The sequence below is a fragment of the Coenobita brevimanus genome, chromosome 60, assembly GCF_032717465.1.
Source record: "Coenobita brevimanus isolate Jiangsu-jjx chromosome 60, ASM3271746v2, whole genome shotgun sequence".
NCBI classification, from domain to species: Eukaryota; Metazoa; Arthropoda; class Malacostraca; order Decapoda; family Coenobitidae; genus Coenobita; species Coenobita brevimanus.
This window is the reverse complement of record NC_137013.1, coordinates 27,216,789-27,236,565: the sequence shown is the minus strand read 5'-3', so window position 1 is coordinate 27,236,565 and position 19,777 is coordinate 27,216,789. Positions and strand designations below refer to the sequence as shown.

Here is a 19,777-nt window from a genome sequence, read left to right as displayed (position 1 = left end):
AGGCCTAATGGTTACCACACAATCGAGGGGCAAAGTTGGAAAAAAAAAAAAAATAGGTACCCCTCATAATTTTCGAAAGCCCCCATAGTGTTGATAACTATTTCTATTACTGAAGTAGGTCATTGCAATATCATATGTCACACCAAACCTGAGAACAGGTGTTTTGGGGTGTGGGGAGATTACTTGCTTTTGGGGAGATAAAGTACCCTGTGGGGAGAAGGTTTGTAGGTATGGAGGTTGGATAAAACCATCTTTTCTCATCAAAGTAGAGCACTTTAGTTTGTTCTTGACCAACTACTACGAAAACAGATGTGTTTGTATGTGTGGGGAGATAAAATTCGATCGAGGAGAAGGCCCACAATGAGTACATTGAACCTTGGGAGATCATTTACGGTAACAACCAATTTGGTTAGTTGAAACAAACAAAATCTGTGTGATTTAGCATATCAACCATGCAAGCAGGTGTGTTTGCAGGTGTGGGGAGATAATTCACCTATGTGGAGTAATCCTGCAGTGCCTTATAGTACTTCAGAAACTTTCAGAAACACCAAATATTTATATTGCCATGAAGGAAAATAGAATATTGTTCAATATTGTTGCAGATGCATGCAAGGGAAAAGGGAAAATATAACTGTCTTTACTGTATTGAGATGGTGAGGTGGTGGAGGGGGGAGAGGGCTGAGTGGTGTTGGGGGGGCTGGGGCTCAGACGCCTGTGATTGCACGTGTTTGCATGTATAGAATAGTTTACAGAGAAGCATTTATTATGTTCAGGTACGAAAAGGCACAGAAAAAAAAACATCGAGGTAGTACATATAATGCATGTGTACATGTGTTGGGGGTGGGGGGAGTGGGGGAGGGGAGGCGTGGGGGAGGAAAGTCGGCCAAGCTGCGTGCTCGCTATCACATGATGGTTTATTGGGGGTAGGAGGGTAGTATTGGGCTGAAAGGGAGGGAGGGGGTAGGGTCGCTAGGGGTATACAAGGTTAGGGGGGAAGGTGGGGGGGGGCTGGAGGGGGATGGAATGGGCCTCATTGTTGGGGGAGAGGTAAACTTCGACTAACAATGTCCTATTGGGGTGAACAGAGAGGTGGGAGGGTCTTCAGAGAAGGTTGTTACGTGACAGATGACGAAACATTCACGTAATAGGTGGGCTGAGAGGTGGGGGTGACCCCCCCTGCCCCCAGAGTGGCCAGATCACCCAACCCGAGGCCGGAGGGGTTAGTTCTCATTAGCGTGAAGGGATATACATCACAATCAGGGCAGAGCAATGTGCTGGCAGTTTTTTACAAGGTGCTCTATATTGACGTGATTCGGCTGAGAGGGCTAAAGTGGTCAACACGTACATTGACGTGCTTCGGTATTTAGGGGTTAAAATATTTTTATTTTAAATACAGTATAATAATATGCATACTATTACAATTACCAGAAAAGTTACAGACAAATAAACAAAGTCACGACACACTGGAGGTTTCAGGACATATTTCTGGCTATTCAGATATGACTTGTACTGAACTTGTCCCAGAGCTTCTCACTGAGTGGGAATGTCTATCTATCTCTTCTATAGCCTGACGCCCTAATCCCGCAAAGGGTGGCTGCAGACAAAACGCCTCCAAGTCGCTTTGTCACCCACAATTTGACTACCCTCCCCCCAACTCACTCCCCCCTCCCTCAGCTTCGTATATTTAGTAGGTGAATACAGTACAATCCCAGTTAACCGGGTGGCTTGGGGAATTTACCTTCCCGGTTACAGATTTTTCCCGTATTTCTGATTTTCAAGTCAAATCTATACAAAGGCTATCACAGCAGTAAATACAGTTCAGGTACTCACCAGTCACATTAGGGGTTACACTAAGAGATTCCGCCTGAAAAACTGCCTTGTAAACACACACCATGGTCATAACGCACGTGTGCAATGTCTAGCAACTAGCAGTACTGCAAATTACACCAGTCCATTGTTTACCGAATTACTGTATTCATTATATGTACTGTACTCATAAAAATTGAAAAATAAAATATAGAAATAAAAGCTTGAACATTTATTAGTGAACTGATGATGTGTTAAGACTGCACGGTAGAATTATCACAACACCTGTGCCCCCACGTGAGTTTGTTTACGTTTCCGACTGTTCTTCTTCTTCCCTACCTGACCTCCATCACTCCACCCCTCACCCGCCACTCAGCTGTTTTGCAGAAAATAAAATAAATGATGTACGTATGAAATGCAGGCATATTATTTATTTATTTTTCTTCCAACAAAGTAAACTTTCATTTCTATTAACATTTATATTCAGCCATTAGTGTTTTATAATGTTAGCCTTTTTCAAGTCTGTTGCATATGTTCAGCTTCTGTTTCAAGGTAAGCACGATACGCTTACGTTTAGTTTGCACTTTAGGCATTTTGGAGTGTACAAATTACCGTCTATCAGAGGAACACAATAGTAAGAGACCTTGTTTACTGTCTGGTGGCAAAACGCAGACTGGTGATTTTTGGAAGGTGTGGAGGATGACTGAATTCAAGTAGGGGAAAGAGGGGGAGAGGAGGGGTGGTTAAGAGGATTTGCTAGGGATTTACATCAGCCGGAAATGCCTCCACCTCGCTTTGTCTGACTTCCCCCAGCCTCGTGTGACACTATCAAACGGCGGTTTGGCGGTCCATTCAAATTGGCGCACAGTTATAACTTACTGACATTTTTACCAGCCCTTGAATTTTCCCGTTGTTCTGAGTATTCCGTTTGTCTGGATACCGGATTGCTGGGATTGTACTGTACTGTATTCATTATATGTACTGTACTCATAAAAATTGAAAAATAAAATAAAGAAATAAAAGCTTGAACATTTATTAGTGAACTGATGATGTGTTAAGACTGCACTGTAGAATTATCACGACACCTGTGCCCCCACGTGAGTTTGTTTACGTTTCCGACTGTTCTTCTTCTTCCCCACCTGACCTCCATCACTCCACCCCTCACCCGCCACTCAGCTGTTTTGCAGAAAATAAAATAAATGATGTACGTATGAAATGCAGGCATATTATTTATTTATTTTTCTTCCAACAAAGTAAACTTTCATTCCTATTAACATTTATATTCAGCCATTAGTGTTTTACAATATTCGCCTTTTTCAAGTCTGTAGCGTATGTCCAGCTTCTGTTTCAAGGTAAGCACGATACGCTTACGTTTAGCTTGCACTTTAGGCATTTTGGAGTGTATAAATTACTGTCTATCAGAGGAACACAATAGCAAGAGAGCTTGTTTACTGTCTGGTGGCAAAATGCGGAGTGGTGATTTTTGGAGGGTGTGGAGGATGACTGAATTCAAGTAGGTGAAAGAGGGGGAGAGGAGGGGTGGTTAAGAGGATTTGCTAGGGATTTACATTAGCCGGAAATGCCTTCATCTTGCTTTGTCTGACTTCACCCAGCCTCGCGTGACACAATCAAACGGTGGTTTGGCGGTCCATTCAAATTGGCGCACAGTTATAACTTACTGACATTTTTACCAGCCCTTGAATTTTCCTGTTGTTCTGAGTATTCCGTTTGTCTGGATACCGGATAGCTGGGATTGTACTGTATACTTCTTGCCATTCTTTATATTTATATATGTCTCTGATAAAGATATTTTGTACTTAGCCTGCATTATTCGTCATTATTACGTCACTAAATTTGGTGTACTGTATTTAATTGGTTACTGTGGTGTTACTAATACAGTACATCTTTTTAACGTAAGTACTAGTTTTATTAATTATAATAACCCATTCGTACAGATATTTAAGCCAAATTATACTCACTGTAAAAAAATATATACAGTAAGTCCTCATATTTGGATGCATTTTACTTCGACGCCTCGTTTTTCGCACAAGGAAAAAGTTCCCGAGTTGTCTCACAATTCGTGAATTTCCCAACAATTCAATGCTCCTAGCCGGCAGCCGACTCAGCAGACGATGCATACCAGTGCTCAGTCTAGGCACTGTCCATTTTTCTATGCAACAGTTTTCCATGATCTTTATACAGCAGGTCCAGCGGGGCAGTAGACACACGTGAGTTTATGATCGTAACGTACGATCTTCAGCCGTGTCGTGAATACACAGCAGGTCCAGCTGGGCAGTAGACACACGTGAGTTTGTTATTGTTTGTGATTGTAAAGTACGATCTTCAGCCGTGTCGTGCTACTATTTTATAACAAAGAATCGTTACATGTTTCTCGTAACACTATTTTTTTTTTTTTTTTTTTTTTTTTTGATGGACAAATACCTGAAATGGATGTAAAATAAAGCTTATCAATATTTAAGGAAGGAAAGAATAACAACCATCCCAATACAGAGATGGTAGACTCAGCCCACCAATTTTTGATTCTATCTATCTATCTATCTATTGCCAGATGCCTCAATCTCGTTTGGGGTGGCCACAAACAAATCGCCTCCACGTCACCCTGTCCCCCGCCATTTCACTACCCTGCTCCCAACTCACATCCCCCTCTCTCATATACCTCTCCACCTCATCCCTCCATCTCATCCTCGGCCTCCCCTTCCCTCTTTCCCCCTCCACCTCACTCATATACACTCTCTTCGTCAGTCTTTCACCCTCCATCCTTTCCACATGGCCAAACCACCTCAGTGTAGTTCCTCATAACGTTTCCTATCACATCCACATCCACACCACAACGCTCCTTTATTCGTCAGCCTGTCTCTCCATGTGACTCCACAGGCTCCTCTTAAATAACTCATTTCCACTGCTCTCACTCTTGACTTGTGTCCTTCCAACAACGTCCAAGCTTCACTTCCATACGTTAGAGTTGGTATCACAATACTGTCATGTAGTAACTTTTTCACTTCCATGCTCACTTCCCTGTTTCTTATCACTGCTTTCAAGGAACCAGCAACCTTTCTTCCCTGCTGTACCCTTTCAAGCACTTTACCCACCAAACCTCCATCCTTACTCATCACACTACCCAAGTACTTAAACGTACTCACATTTTCCAATTCCTCACCATCCAACCTCGCTGTACATTCACTGACTTCACCTCTCTCAAAGACCATCACTTTTCTCTTCCCTACATTCACCTTTAGATTCCGTTTCTTACACACACTCCCAAACTCATCCACCAAGCTTTGCAGCCCCCCTTCGTCTTCACTCAACAACACAGTATCATCTGCAAACAGCAGTACAGGGAGTTTCCAAACACTATCCTCTCTCACCAGGGCCACTCCAACATCCACTACCCTACCTTGTACCTCTTTTATTACTCTATCCATGTACAGATTGAACAACCATGGAGACATGACACATCCCTGTTTCAACCCAACTTTCAAAGAGAAAAATTCACTTAGTTCACCATCCACACGCACTGGAGCCTTAGAGCCATCATACATACTCATCACAGCATTAAACAACTTCCCATCTACTGTACTCCATATATTTTTAATACTTTTCACAATCCTTGTCTATCCACCCTGTCATATGCTTTCTCCAAATCCATGAAAGTCGCATACAACTTCTTTCCCTTCTCTAGAAACTTTTCCACTAAAGATCTAAGAATGAATATCTGATCTACACAACCTCCTCCCTTCCTAAAGCCTCCCTGTTCTTGTCCAACTAATTCCTCTGTTCTTTCTCTAACTCTGTCAATAAGTATCCTACCATACAGTTTTCCTATTATACTAAGAAGACAAATACCCCTATGATTACCACACACTTCTTTTTCCCCTTTTCCTTTGTACAAGGGAATAATTATACCTGACTTCCAATCCTCCGGGACTCTACTTTCCTCCCAGGCCAATCTGCACATCTTCCACATCCATTCTACTACTATCTCTCCCCCATGCTTCAGCATTTCATCATACACTCCATCAATTCCTAGGGCTTTCCCCAATTTAACTTTCTTCATTGCTTCCACAACTTCTATCCTACTGATTTCTTCCTGTCTTCTCACTTCCCTCCTTCTCCCAGCCATTCCCCAGCCACTTATACTCGCATTACTTCCATCCTGTATGTTCAACAATTCCTTAAAGTGTTCTCTCCATCTGCTCACTTTTTCTCCCTTCTCCACTATTAATCTACCATTTTTATCTTTCACTCCCCTACTAACCTCACTTCCACCCTGTCTTATTGTCTTCACCTCTTTCCAGAACATTTTCTTACAGTCCCTCCACTTTACACTCAAATTCCTTCCAAATTCCTCATCCACTCTCTTCTTACTCTCTCTTACTAATCTTTTCACCTCTCTTTCTTTCTTTCTATATATAACTCTCTCTTCCGCCTCTCAACTTCTTCCACGCCCCTATTTCTCATCCATTCATTGTATGCTTTCTTCTTTTGTGCCACAGCCTGTCTCACCTCTTCAGTCCACCACGCTGTTCCTTGCACCCCCCTCTGTCTTCTCTTCCTCCCACACACCACATCACATGCTGTACATATTTCTTCTGTAAATATCCTGCACACACCTTCCATGTCCCCCATCTGCTCCAATTCATATTTGCCCAATCGTTCCTCCACTTCTCTCTTATACTCTGCCTTTTTCTCATCCTCTTGTAACCTTTCCACTCTCCTTGCAACTACTCCTTCCTTTCGTCTTTCCCTTCTTCTATTTCTCCATCTTACTTGGATCCTAATTCTGACCACCACCAAGTAGTGGTCAGAAAGTCCACTCCCCCAACCTCTATAAGCTCTTGCATCCATTACACATCTTCGCATCCTTTCATCCACACACACACATAATCAATCATTGCCTTCCTTTCATTCAGTTCACCACCCGCCCTTCTCATCACTCGCCATGTATACCTGTGGATCATTTTATGCCTGAAGAGGGTATTGGCTATCACCAACCCTCTCCCAGCACAAATGTCCACTAACGCACTGCCATTCTCATCTATCTCTGGGCACACCCCACTCACCAACTATTCCATCCACCTTCACATTCCCAACTTTACCATTAATATCACCGATCAAAAACACTCTCTCATTCCTTCCAAACTTTTCCATGCACACTTCCACATTTGTCCAGAACTCTTCTCTCACTCTGCTAGCACGATCTTGCGTTGACGCATACACACACACAATCGCCCACATTTGTATTCCAGCATACAACCTTACCCAAACAATCCTTGACCCAAGTGATCCATACTGTCTTTTGCTCTTCTTCCATCTTTTACTCACAACTAGACATACTCCCTCTTTTGCCCTCTCATTCTCACCTACTCCTGCACATATACCCCATCCATACTCCCATTCTCTCACACTTTCTCCTTTTGTTTCAGTTATTCCACATACATCCACTATAGCACCCTCAAGCACCTGGACAATCTCTCTCTCTTTCACCTCATCATTCGCACCTCTTACATTCTATGTGGCTGTATTACAGCCTCTCTTCCTTGTAGCAGTGAGTAAAATAATGTTGTTATAATTTCTCCTTACCTTTTAGCGACAAAGAGGGCACATAAAATGACCGGGGTTTAGTTTACGTACTTTGATGTCGAAAATTAAATAATCTGGTGAAAAGTGGCAGTTTTTCCTTGGTTAGTGACATCGGGAACTAACCCTTCCACTCTCAACACACCTTCACTTGCCACTCAAGCCAGTCTTCACTTTATTTCTGGTAAGGATTTTTGGTGTTGCAGCTTTTTATAACAGTTTTAATGTCTTTTCAATCACATGTTTATTGTTTTATGCTGTTTTAGCACTAGCAAACACTCTTCATTTAATTTTGGGTAGGGCCTGTTTGGTGTTATAGTACTTTCTGATAGGGTAGGTACATGTCCCACCGGAATGCTCCTCTATTTTTCCCATTGATTCTTAACTTCACAATTCGATGAGTCACAGTTCGCCAGGTTTTGGCGGAAAAAAACAAGGATTTACTGTATATATTTTACATTTTACAAGAATGGCTTTAAACATATTACTGTACTGTACACAGAAAAAATGCGTGCATTCTTGTATATAAGGTGAAATGTGAATAATGGAGTGAAATTTTTTTAAAAAGTAATAATAATCAGTTATAATAAAAACTCCTCCATCCTTCTTTCCTTCCATCTTTTTCTATCTCTCTTTCCTTCATTCTTTCCTCGTCCTTCTGCCCACGGGTGACTTTACACTCCCTCTTCTGTCTTTCATTCCTTCATTCTTTCCTCTTTCTGCCTATGGGTGACTCTACACTGAGTGGCAAGCCAAATGGTTTCCTGTACACCAGAAAGCTATTTACTACGCTGGGTGGTAACCATATAATGAAATTTTGGCGCCTGATGGTTTAGTGGGTAATTATTGTGCTCCAATCGGATTGAGCCGGTGTAGGTTTATATCCAAGGGGTGGTTGGGGTTTATTGCTCATGTAATGCCACTCAGGGATGAGTGAGACTGGTCACTCTCATCTTAAATGTCAGGACCAACTGCCTAGCCCCGGGCTTCTACGTTCCTCGTGGGGCAGCATAGGATTGGATGATGGATGGATGGATGGATGGAAAAAAAAAAAAATCTGATTTAAATATATATATATATATATTTTTTTAAATTGGATTTTTTGTTCCAACCCTTTTTAGAATGATGCTGTATTTCATGATGGTGATGATGATGATTGCTTTTATAGGGTAAGAGTGATGATTATGCTACCATAATGTTTATGATGATGAGGATGTCATAGTGTTAAGATGATTTTGATAATAATGGTAATGTTTAACATAGTGTCAGGATTACTTCAGTAATGATGAAATGGTGTACAGAATTATTGTGTTAGGGTGATGATGATGGTGGTGATGTTGGTTTTATTGTAATCATCCATGTTGCCTTCTCAGGGTCTGACAGCCAATGTAACATTGGGCCACCACATGTTGAAGAACTGGAAAATGACAATTCTTCCACTGACCAACACCACATTCTTGCGTGCCACTCTTGCCCGACTGCCACAGCTTCTCCCACAGCCCCTCACACCCCTTGGAACTCCAGCTGGGGGACTAACCATCTACAGTGGCACTTTCCACATCCCTAATCAAGACCCACACCCACTCGACACTTTCCTCAAACTTGATGGATGGACAAAGGTGATTTGATTATTTTTATTTTTATTATTTTTTTTTCAAACACGAAACAGGCTGAACAGTCCATTCCCTGAGGCTCAGCATCCACATACTTACATACCACACTTAAACACTGATGCCAAACTGTTAATACTGACATATGCTACAAGTAGTTTCATTGATGTGTTTAGTATGTTGATATCAGGATGAGTGTTTTATGACATGTTGGGTGAGTCTTAAAAATGATTTTTTTTTATTTTTTAATGAGAGAAAGAACCAAAGGCTAGAAACCACCAAGATTAAAAAAAAAAAAAATAAATAAAATCTATATTCTATCTATTGCCAGACGCCATAATCCCGTAAGGGGTGGTCATTTGACTTTGAGTTATTTGTTTTACGGGGAGGGGCACTAACCCTCCACCAACCCACTTGTTGACACATAGGGAGCACTTATGGTTTGGTTATATGGTTACCACCCAGCGTTGTAAATGGTTTCTTGGCTTACATAAAACCATTTGGCTTGTCACTCGATGTAAAGCCACCTGTAAGGGAAAGAAAAGCAATATGAAGTGACAGGAAAGATGGGAGAAATAGGAAGAGAGAAGGGCAGGCACAGAAAAAGAATGATAAAGGCTAAGGAAGAAGTAGGCAGCACTACTGTACATCAGGTGAGTGGATGATGGTTGCCACCACCTACCACAAAAAATATATATATATATATATATATGTAAAATGGGCCAAATTCAAAATCCATTGTTTTTGAGAAACCTGGACACATTGTGTTCAAAATGCTGGAGTCATAGGCAGATGGAAATACAGTGAAAGACAGTTACATAGTTGACCTGCTGAGTACATGAAGGACTAGGAGTATCACTTAACCAAAGACAGTTACATAGTTGACCTGCTGCATACATGAAGGACTAGGAGTATCACTTAACCCCCTCAGGACGAATGTCGGCTGGGAGCCGTCCAGATTTTTTGTGTATGAGAGACCAATGAAAACTGACAGACGTTCAAGGAAATTTCTGGATTTTTTTTTTTTGTAACGCGGGCCTCTTACAAGGGAAATATTCATGGTGTAAGCCTTGAGATGGCTTTGTCATGTTAATCAGTAATTGGCATCCTGCACCTGCCACCCACACAGTACTCATTAACCCCTTAAGTGCGGGCATGTCGGAGGCGGTCCGCGCACCTCAAGCGAGGATATTTGCGCTCCGACTGACTTTTTGAAAATATTTGCCAAAAATCAGTTATTAGTCCTAGAATATTATAATTACATATGCACATGGCACATGCCTTCAGCTTTCTTCTGGGATCTTTGTTGAGCCTTTGTCGACTACCGTAGGACTTGTGGAGACTTCTGAAGTTGGGTAACGAAGTCTCCACTTTACACTTCCCGACACCCTGTAATATGATTACCACAGCCTGATATTATCACTAGAAACACTATTCTGTGATTTTCAGGTAGTTTGGAATCCATACACACACAAAAAAAAAAACACCGTGAAAGCAATGAAAATTACGAGCACGTATGAGCTTCCCACTTGCGCTCGTTCCCCGCCGGTATTCTGTCATTTATTATTCATGAACACACTCACCCTTTATATTCCTAGTACTTTATTACGCTTATATATATGTACAGTATTTATCCATAAGTTTCCTTCAGTAATAGTAGTTTATTTTCACTCCAGGCATTCACTTTCTCGTTCAGTAAACTAGCGTGGAGAGCAAAGCTTTCACTGTCATTACTCCAAGTATTTGTACTCATATTCTTATATTAGTAATTATTTACATTTCTATTTTATTGACACTTTGTTATACACTGTCACTTCCAATAACTAAGGGCTCCTTTCCCTTGGAGCCAGGATGAACTAGGGACACTGAAGCACTCGTAGTTTATCACCATTTTCTCCACTGGCTCATCACACGATTCACCAGAAAGATTGTAGTCACTGTCCATCATTATCATGGATAAATTAGCCAGTTCACGCTCCACAGCAGAGTCACTTAGTCCTTTACCTCTTCCCACACGAGGTTTAGTAGGGGTAGAGGTCACAGGGCCCTCTAGAAGTGGCGGAAATGGAGAGGCGCGAGTGCGACGTGGTTTCACATCAAGAGACAACACTGAACTGAATGACGAGGCGGATATGGGGCCGCCAAGGGTTGATAACGTCAGCGTGGTGACAGCTGGTAATTTATATGCTGTGAAATGATTGGCAGGAAATCTAGACAATACATAATAATTTAGGTAGTTCCAGGTGAATATAAATATCACTTAGGCTTCTCCCTTCCTTTCTTATATATATTTTTATTATGAGAACAGATCATACAGCATATTTCAAGGGGAAATAACCAGGGAAAATTAGCGAACGTGTGTACATAGGGTGTTGCCAGGTGATAATTAGCCCATTCCAGGTGTATGGCACTATCAGTTACCTTTTTTCATTATATATATATATATTATTTTTCACAAGAATAGGGCATAGGGCTCATTTCAATGGATGAAATGAGTGGAAAAATCCGAGCAAGATTTGCCTAGCGCAGCGCAGCTGGGGCAGGCAGGAGGAGAGGGTAATGGAGGGGAGGTAGGGAGGGGAGTCAAGAACGGAGAGAAATGGCTAAATTGTCAACAATGGATGGGAGTACAGATGACATTAGCAGCACTGACTATTGTTGGACACTGGCAGTACTGACAGATGATACAAGCAACCACTTGAAAGCCCGGGTGAATTCAAAATAGCACAGAATCGCAAAAGTGACGCCCCGCGGTATGATCCATTGCACCCGAGCATCACGAAAGTGACGCCCCACGGTTAAGGGGTCAACAGTTATGCTTGTTTGCGCTCTGCATCCCATGAGTGACAGCATACCGAGCTCCGGCCCTGGACGCCACCCATACAAAGCCTCCATTTCAACTGCTGATGCCCTGGAAATGCTCCAAGAACAAGGCAGTACCACTGAGTATAGTGTGGAATCATCAGGAGAGGCATTTGAGCCTAGGGAGGAGGATTTTGTGGACTACAAGGAGCTGATTCTCCCCACACGTTCGAGTGGCATATCCACTCGCCCTCACACTCGGCAGTGATAGTGATAGTGGTTCAGTGGAAGTGCTGATGTCATTTTTGTTTCCTGCTGGCAGGAAGCATGAAATTGTTTTGTCTAGGAAACGACCACGTGAGGGTGAAGAGGGTGGCGTATCTCCATCACTACTACCATGCCACTACTCCCAGTCAGAGTGTGGCAGTATCCATGGCAGTGGCTTGAGTCACTTGCGCCGTTGCCTCACATTCTTCTACCACCACTGTTATGTGACTTAGTTGAACAGTCCGACTTTCATGAATAGTATTACTGCATTCTATAATGAAAATGACATTATGTGGTGACATTATGCTTGGTTGGCTACTGTCAGTATCAGCTACACCCTGTATCACTGGGGGTGGTCATGGCATCACCACATCAGCTTGAGTGGCGGGATGTTCAAACAAACAGCTGATCGGCAGTGCGAGATGGCCCCACTCCCCACCGCCAGGACTGCATAACGGCCTCAACAAGGGCTAAGACTGTGTTTTTCTTGAATAACTATTGATGTGGAATAGGTTTCTGGTAATAACTCAAAATGCTAAATTTGGCAGTCCTGGGTGCACAAAATTTTTTAAATTAGGCTAGCCCCTGATGGGTTAACTCATTCATGAGAAAGATGAACCAAAAAGGGATGAAAGTGTGCAGTGTACTTGTTGCAGTGGAGGGGGGGATGCAGGCAGAAAGTCCAGAAGAGTAGTGACCATTGAAGTAGCAATAGAAAAGAAACGAAGATGTAACAGTGCGGCAAAAAGACAGAGGTTGAAAGGAGTCAGTAAGAGGAGGTGAGCTAATGAGATGAAAAGTCTTTAATTCCACCCTGTTGAGAAGAGCTGCATGTGGGGAGCCCCCCCCCACACAAGAAAGTTGTACTCTACACAGTGGCAAATAAAAGCCCTGTATAGAGTCAGCAGCTATGTGGAGGTAAAGAAAGCACAGAGTTGGCTTACACCTAATCTCGTGGATGCATATTTGCAAGTGAGGTAAAATGTTCATTCCATGATAAATCCTTAGAGGATGTTCTGAGATTATGTAGGACTGAGTTGGATTTTGTTAAATATTAAAGGATACTGCAGAAGATTTTGTTGGATCAAAAGATGTAGGAAATGGGTTTTGGGTGCATTAATAACAACAAGTATTCTCTGACCCCAATCAGATATGTAAGCCAGGTCAGAAATTAGGTGTGCCATTGCCTCATCCTGTGTTTGTTAATGTAAATGCAGTGAAGGATGCTGTGGGAAGCAAGTGGAAATGTGAAGAGTGGAGTCATCAGCATATGCATGGATAGGGTTAGATGTTTAGCTCAGAAGGTCATTGATGAAGTTGGAAGAGAGTTGGTGACAGGACTGAACCATGAGGAACACATTATTTTTAGCTGTAGGAGAAGAATGGTGGCCATCTACAGCAGTAGCTATATTATGACCAGAAAGAATGCTAGAGACCAAGGCACACATAGAAGAACAGAAACAATAAGAAGGTAGTTTGCAAATTAAAGATTTATGCCAGACTCAATCGAAAGCCTTTGAGATGTCAGATGCAATGGCAAAGCTTTCACCATTGTCCTGAAAGGAGTCCTTTCATTTGAGAAGAAGGTGAGAAGGTCACAGTGGAGCATCCTAAAGACACACACAAGAATAGAAACCATAAGAAAGTAGTTTGGAAATTAAAGCCTTATGCCAGACTCAATTGAAAGCCATTGAGATGTCAAATGCAATGGCAAAGCTTTCACCAAAGTCCCAAAATGAGAAGTATTTCATCTGGAAGGAAGGTGATAAGGTCGCCAGTGGAGCTTCCTAGGTGAAACCCTTACTGGTGATCGGTAAGTAGGTTATGATAGGAAAGGTGCTTTAATATTTTTAAGAAAATATACATAAAAACTGTACAAATACAGAATGTTATATTATGTGGGCAATAGTTAGAGGACTGGGAATGGTCACCCTACTTTGGGGCAGGCTGAATGAGAGGAAACTTCAGCAAGAAAGTATGGTACAAGTCAGTAAAGGCATAAAAGTTTACCTAGGCAGGGTTTAAGCACAAAAGCACAGTTTCTGAGAACAACAGGAGGGGCCTGTCAGGCCAGTACGCCTTGTTAGTATTGAGGCCAGTGAGCACAAAAAGTACCTCAAGTGGAGAAATTTTATTTAGTCATGAGAAAGTAGAGGGGGAGGAGATGGAGGAACAGCACTGGAATCATCTAGGGTTGAATTGGAAGAGAAAATCCGAGCAAAGTGTTCTGCCTTTTCAGTAGAAGAAAGAGTTGCAGGAGGGAAGGCTGATGAAGTGAAGTTGCTAGAAAGGTTATTGGCAAAGTGCCAGAAGGAGTGGAAAGAATCTGAGTAGGAGCGTTCGGAGCATTTAGTACAAATGAAATTATTCTTAGCAGAGCGAAGAACAGACTTTTCATAATTCCAGGCAGAAACAGAAAAGAGATGAGATTCAGGGATGGTTTGGGAATAACTGATTTAGGCTTGTTGTGGACAGCATTAGAACAAGTGTGATTAAACCATGGTTTTCTTGCATTAATCAGAGAATACAAGAAGTAATGTATGATTCCTTGCCCAAAAGAATAACCTCTGTAATATGTGAGGCACACTCAGATGGTTCTTGGTCATGGAAGCAATGATCATTCCAGGGAAAATTAAAATGGTACTGCCTCAAGGCCTCTAAGTTGGCAGCCCCAAAGTGCCACTGCTTCCGCTTCTTGAGAGGGTCCACAGCCTCACTGGAGCGATAAGACAGGTTAAAAGGTGATAAGGTTATGAACGATGGAGCCCAATGTAGAGAAAAGATTAGCATGTTAAACAAAAGGATTAGTTGTAAGGAGAAAGTCATAATGTAGGAACTCTCTCCAAAGTGGTCAGGGATGTGGGTAGGATGCTGTACAAGTTGCTTTAGGTCATTAAGGATAGAAAAGATGCAGGCTTGTTCACCAGATGGATCAGCAAATGGAGAGGTGAGTCAAAGGTGGTGGTGAACACTGAAATCACCTAGAATGGGTAAAAGGTTATAAGGTTGTGAATGGTGGAGCCCAGTGGAGAGAAAAGATTAACATGTTAAACAAGCGGATTAGTTGTCTATCTATCTATCTATTGCCAGATGCCTCAATCCCGTTTGGGGTGGCCACAAACAAATCGCCTCCAAGTCGCCCTGTCCCACCGCCATTTCACTGCCCTGCTCCCAAGTCACACCCCCCTCTCTCATATATCTCTCCACCCCATCCCTCCATCTCATCCTCGGCTTAGTTGTAATGTAAGGAAAAATTCATAATGTTGGAGCTCTCTCCAAAGTGGTCAGGGATATGGGTAGGATGCTGTACAGATTGCTCTAGGTCATTAAGGATAGAAAAGACCAGATGGATCAGTGAATGGAGAGGTGAGTCAAAGGTGGTGGTGAACAGAGAAAGGAGAAATGAAAAGAATGTGTTCATCTTAGAAGTTAGTCAAAGAATTTTTCATAGTCTGTAGAATTAGGGGATATGTACACAGCACAGATATATTTAGTCAAAGAATGACAGGATAGCCAAAGCAAGAGTATAGAAAATTCTGAGGATTCAAGTTCAGGAATACGAGAACAAGCTGAGTTGTGTGCATTCACACAACAACTACCTTTGGCTTTAAAGTATGTATAGAAAAAGTAGGAGGATACAGAATAGGGTTTGCAGTCAGTCACCTCAGACAGCCAAGTCTTAGTGAGGAAAAGGTGAGTTTTACAGGGAGAGGTGGTGTTGAACAGAGGGGAAAATCGAGGATAGACCATGAATATTTCAGAAAATAGTGCGTCAGACAATGTTTCCATGCATCTCACTTGGTTGTCACTGGGAGAGGGGCAGATGGTGGGGGCATTTGTCCCCCTTCCCCTTCCCCTGGTCTCTGAGGCTGGATGTTACAATGCCAATTTTGCAAATTTTGGAGCAGTAAGTGTGGGGTGTAATGTGTATGTAGTTTGGTGTAGATAATAGAAAGAAAATTTATAGGAGAGTATGTTGGCGTACTCATTGTGTTATTGAAACACGGTTCAGCAATGTGGGATGGGCAGAAGCAAACCGTGAGGGCTGTTGCAACAGGAGCTCCAGCTCTCCCTGTCACTAGCTTTCCATCCACCTCAGGGATACTGCCCGGTCCAACTGGTGCTACAGTGTATTCTAACAAAATGCACATAATCATATTGTTTTTTTTGCTCTGCCTGGACTCAAACCTGTGTCTGTTCAAACCGTTAACTATTTTTGTAATCTTTCATTTATCCAATACTGCATTACCTGAGAAACATCATTTTCCAAAAGAGCAAAAAATCTGTCTGAATTAAAGCAATATCCATTTTTTACGGCAGTAACCAACAGTACGCAGGGAGACCAAATTTTCAAACCACCCGCCACTTCCCACCATCGACAATGCCCACCAAAACAAAGCCCAGCCTGCCAGCTCCTCCTCCGCCACATGCAATAAGCTGTCTGGTGTAGGTGCATGCATAATTTGTCATGGAGTTTGTGCTCTCTGTTGCTACACCAGAGCTTTTGCAAGGGCTTGTGTTGCTTGCCCTTGTGATGGCATGTGTGTTCATGAATCCCCCTCCTATCAGGTGCACTAGTAACATCTGTCTCTCGAGAAGAAGTGGGAGATGATCAGGCAGTTCACATGGTAATGAACTATGGTGTCTCCTCTACACTAATCACATGGGAATAATCAGCAAATTCTTCTATGATATGTACAGTCAACCCCCACTACTCGTGGGTTCACTCTTCGCGGTTTCACACATTCGCGGATTTTTCTGGGAAATTGTTTCAAGATATTTCCTGCTTTTCCCACGGCATCAGCAGTTCCTAGTGGTTCATGAGTGATTTTTCTGCATGTTTTCTAATACTGTCCTATACAGTTAAACTGTGCAGTTATTCTGTATAGGTATGTGCTGTTCAGCGCATGGCAAACTCTTAATAGTCATCATTGCATGGTGAGTATAGTACACTATACCCAGAAGTGCTTGTGTATCATCCTGTACTGTACTATCTTTTTAGAAAGTATTAATGTGCCATCAAATGCATTTACAGATATTATAGTGGGTTTGTAGGTAACAGGAGTGGCTAAACATTGCAATCAGTGACTTCTTTGATAGGTTTGGGCTATTTGCGGAATTCAGCATTCACGGACATAACCCCCTCGAATAGCAGGACCTGACTGTACAGCAGTATGGTGAATACAGTACAGTATAGAATAGCTGTATATTTTGTTGTAAAATATTGCACTGTGCTGCCTGTTTTACCGTAAGAACAGTATGCTGTATGTCTATCTATCTATATACCTAGGTTGCTTCCCCCAAGGAAAGGGAGGTAACCGAGACAGGACGACACACTCCCCTTTTACTCATCCATTCAAACACATTCATTTGCATCTTAGCCCCAAAGGGGAGAACGGACAGATCCTCACCGCACCACACTGCACAAGGGTCAACTGCGCAATGCAATCAGTGACATCTGCAGCAGGGCCTGACAGCAGAGCTGGTTTACCCCTGCCACATCATAACAGACCCATCCCCTTACCCGCACCTGACCTGAAAGCTGATCAGACCAAATGCGGGAGAATATCCCCTCAGGGCTGCGTCATCACTTATTCATTCACAATTTCTCTCCATTTATTTCTGTCACGCACAGCCACTCTTCCTTGCTCAACAGACATCCCTTTTGCATCCAGCGCTCTCTTCACACTGTCCATCCATCCTATTCGTGGTCTTCCTCTCAGCCATACACCTCTCATCAGATCTAGTTATCTTTTTCACCAATCGCTCATTATCCGTTCTCTCCATATCCCCAAACCATTGCAACACCCTCTGCGCAACTCTACCAGCCATCTCCTGAACAACTCCAGTTCTTCGCACTTCATCATTTCGCACTCGATCCATACGCGTCACTCCACACATACTCCTCAGACACCTCATCTCCATTACATTCAGACTTTTCCTCTCTGCTACACTCATATTCCATGTTTCAGCCCCATATAATGCAGTCGGTACCACAACACCCTCATACAGCCTTCTCTTTACATCCATTCTAAGCGAATGACATCTAAACACTTTTTTCATTCCTCCCAGCACCTTTCCTACTTCATTTATTCTAAACTTCACTTCTGCATCTATTCTTCCATCCACAGCAACATGTGACCCTAGATATTTAAAACACTCTACCTCCTCAAGCAACTCGCCATTCAAAGCTATATTCATCCCCCTACCATCTACCAACCTCGTACACTTCATCACTTTACTCTTGTTCTCATTTACTTTCAATACTGTATAATATCATGATTTTTTTTTTTTTTTTTTTTTCAGGAAAATTCTATTTAGGGTTGTTTTTTCTATGCTGGATAGTTATACATTACAATATAGGGTTTATGTAGCAATCATACCCCTTACAGAGGGGCTGGAAGGGGGTAGTACAGCTTTATCCAAAAAAATGCATTAAACAGCATGGCTTTGGCTGAATTATGATGGACAACTGGGGAGTTATTGTACCTCTGCTACCTACTTTTGTTGCTCTTGTGGCCAAATTTCATCCCTAATTCATTCACCTCATTTTTTTGAGTGTCCTCTGGTTGTCTGTCACCCTCACGCATCATCTCACACCTCGTATCTCACAGTCTTTTACCCTAACACCTCTCCTTTTCATGTCAGAAGTTTTCACTCTTGGGATGGAATTCTTGTTATCTTAGGAAGCTTTCTAGTACTTCCTTAGCAGTGTATCTTTGTATGTGAAACCCTAGTATCATATTGTATGATTTTTTTTTTTTTTTTTTTTTTTTTTTTTTTACTGTTGACAAAAGTATTGTAAATAACAAGCAAGAGAATATTAATGATGAACCATGTGGGAAAATAAACTAGAAGGAAGAAGTGCTTGGAAGCCTCCATAACTGACAACAATATGGCCAATTACTATCCTCCAGTACTGCTTCGAATGCATTATACTCCTTGACATGCATAAAACAGACTCCTTGTACTTGAATTCGCTTGGCAGAGAATCACAAAATTGTTTGAGAATTAATCAGCAGAGGCATCTACTTACTTGTGAAATTACTCCAGTATGGTGTTGCGAGGGTTGCATGGATACATACCACTTGTTTGTGCATTGTGCTGTTTTCGTTTATTTATTTTTTTTTAATTTATTTATTTTTTTAAAAATAAAGTTAGCTGAGTGTTGTCTTCCTTGCTATTCTGGTTGTTTCAAAAGAGGACAAGCAAGGGGCCTATGCATCTGTTGTGGTACAGGTTTCCTGTCTCTTCATAGTCTCCTTGGATCACACCTTCCTCCAGGACATGTTGCCTTTTCAGTTAGGTTAGTGTTGTATTGGGGTCAGCCATTCTTTGGGCTTGAGCCAGAGTTTCCTCTTATCACTTTTCCTTTTATTTTCCTGTTAAGGGAGTTCTATCTATCTATCTATCTGTTGCCAGACGCCTCAATCCCGTTTGGGGTGGCCACAAACAAATCGCCTCCAAGTCGCCCTGTCCCCCGCCATTTCACTGCCCTGCTCCCAACTCACACCCCCCTCTCTCATATACCTCTCCACCCCATCCCTCCATCTCATCCTCGGCCTCCCCCTCCCTCTTCCCCCCTCCACCTCACTCACATACACTCTCTTCGTCAGTCTTTCACCCTCCATCCTCTCCACATGGCCAAACCACCTCAGTGTGTTCCTCATAACGCTTCCTATCACATCCACGTC

The 19,777-nt window shown here is 42.3% G+C and overlaps 1 protein-coding gene across 1 annotated transcript in view; it reads left to right on the top strand.

The window, feature by feature from the left end:
• LOC145403335 (beta-galactosidase-like) overlaps positions 1 to 19,777 on the top strand; it is a 415,229-nt gene that overhangs the window by 352,116 nt on the left and 43,336 nt on the right. Inside the window, exon 12 of the mRNA XM_080275127.1 lies at positions 8,778 to 9,023. Coding sequence (XP_080131253.1) covers positions 8,778 to 9,023 — 246 coding nt within the window. The remainder of the gene's footprint in view (positions 1 to 8,777; positions 9,024 to 19,777) is intronic.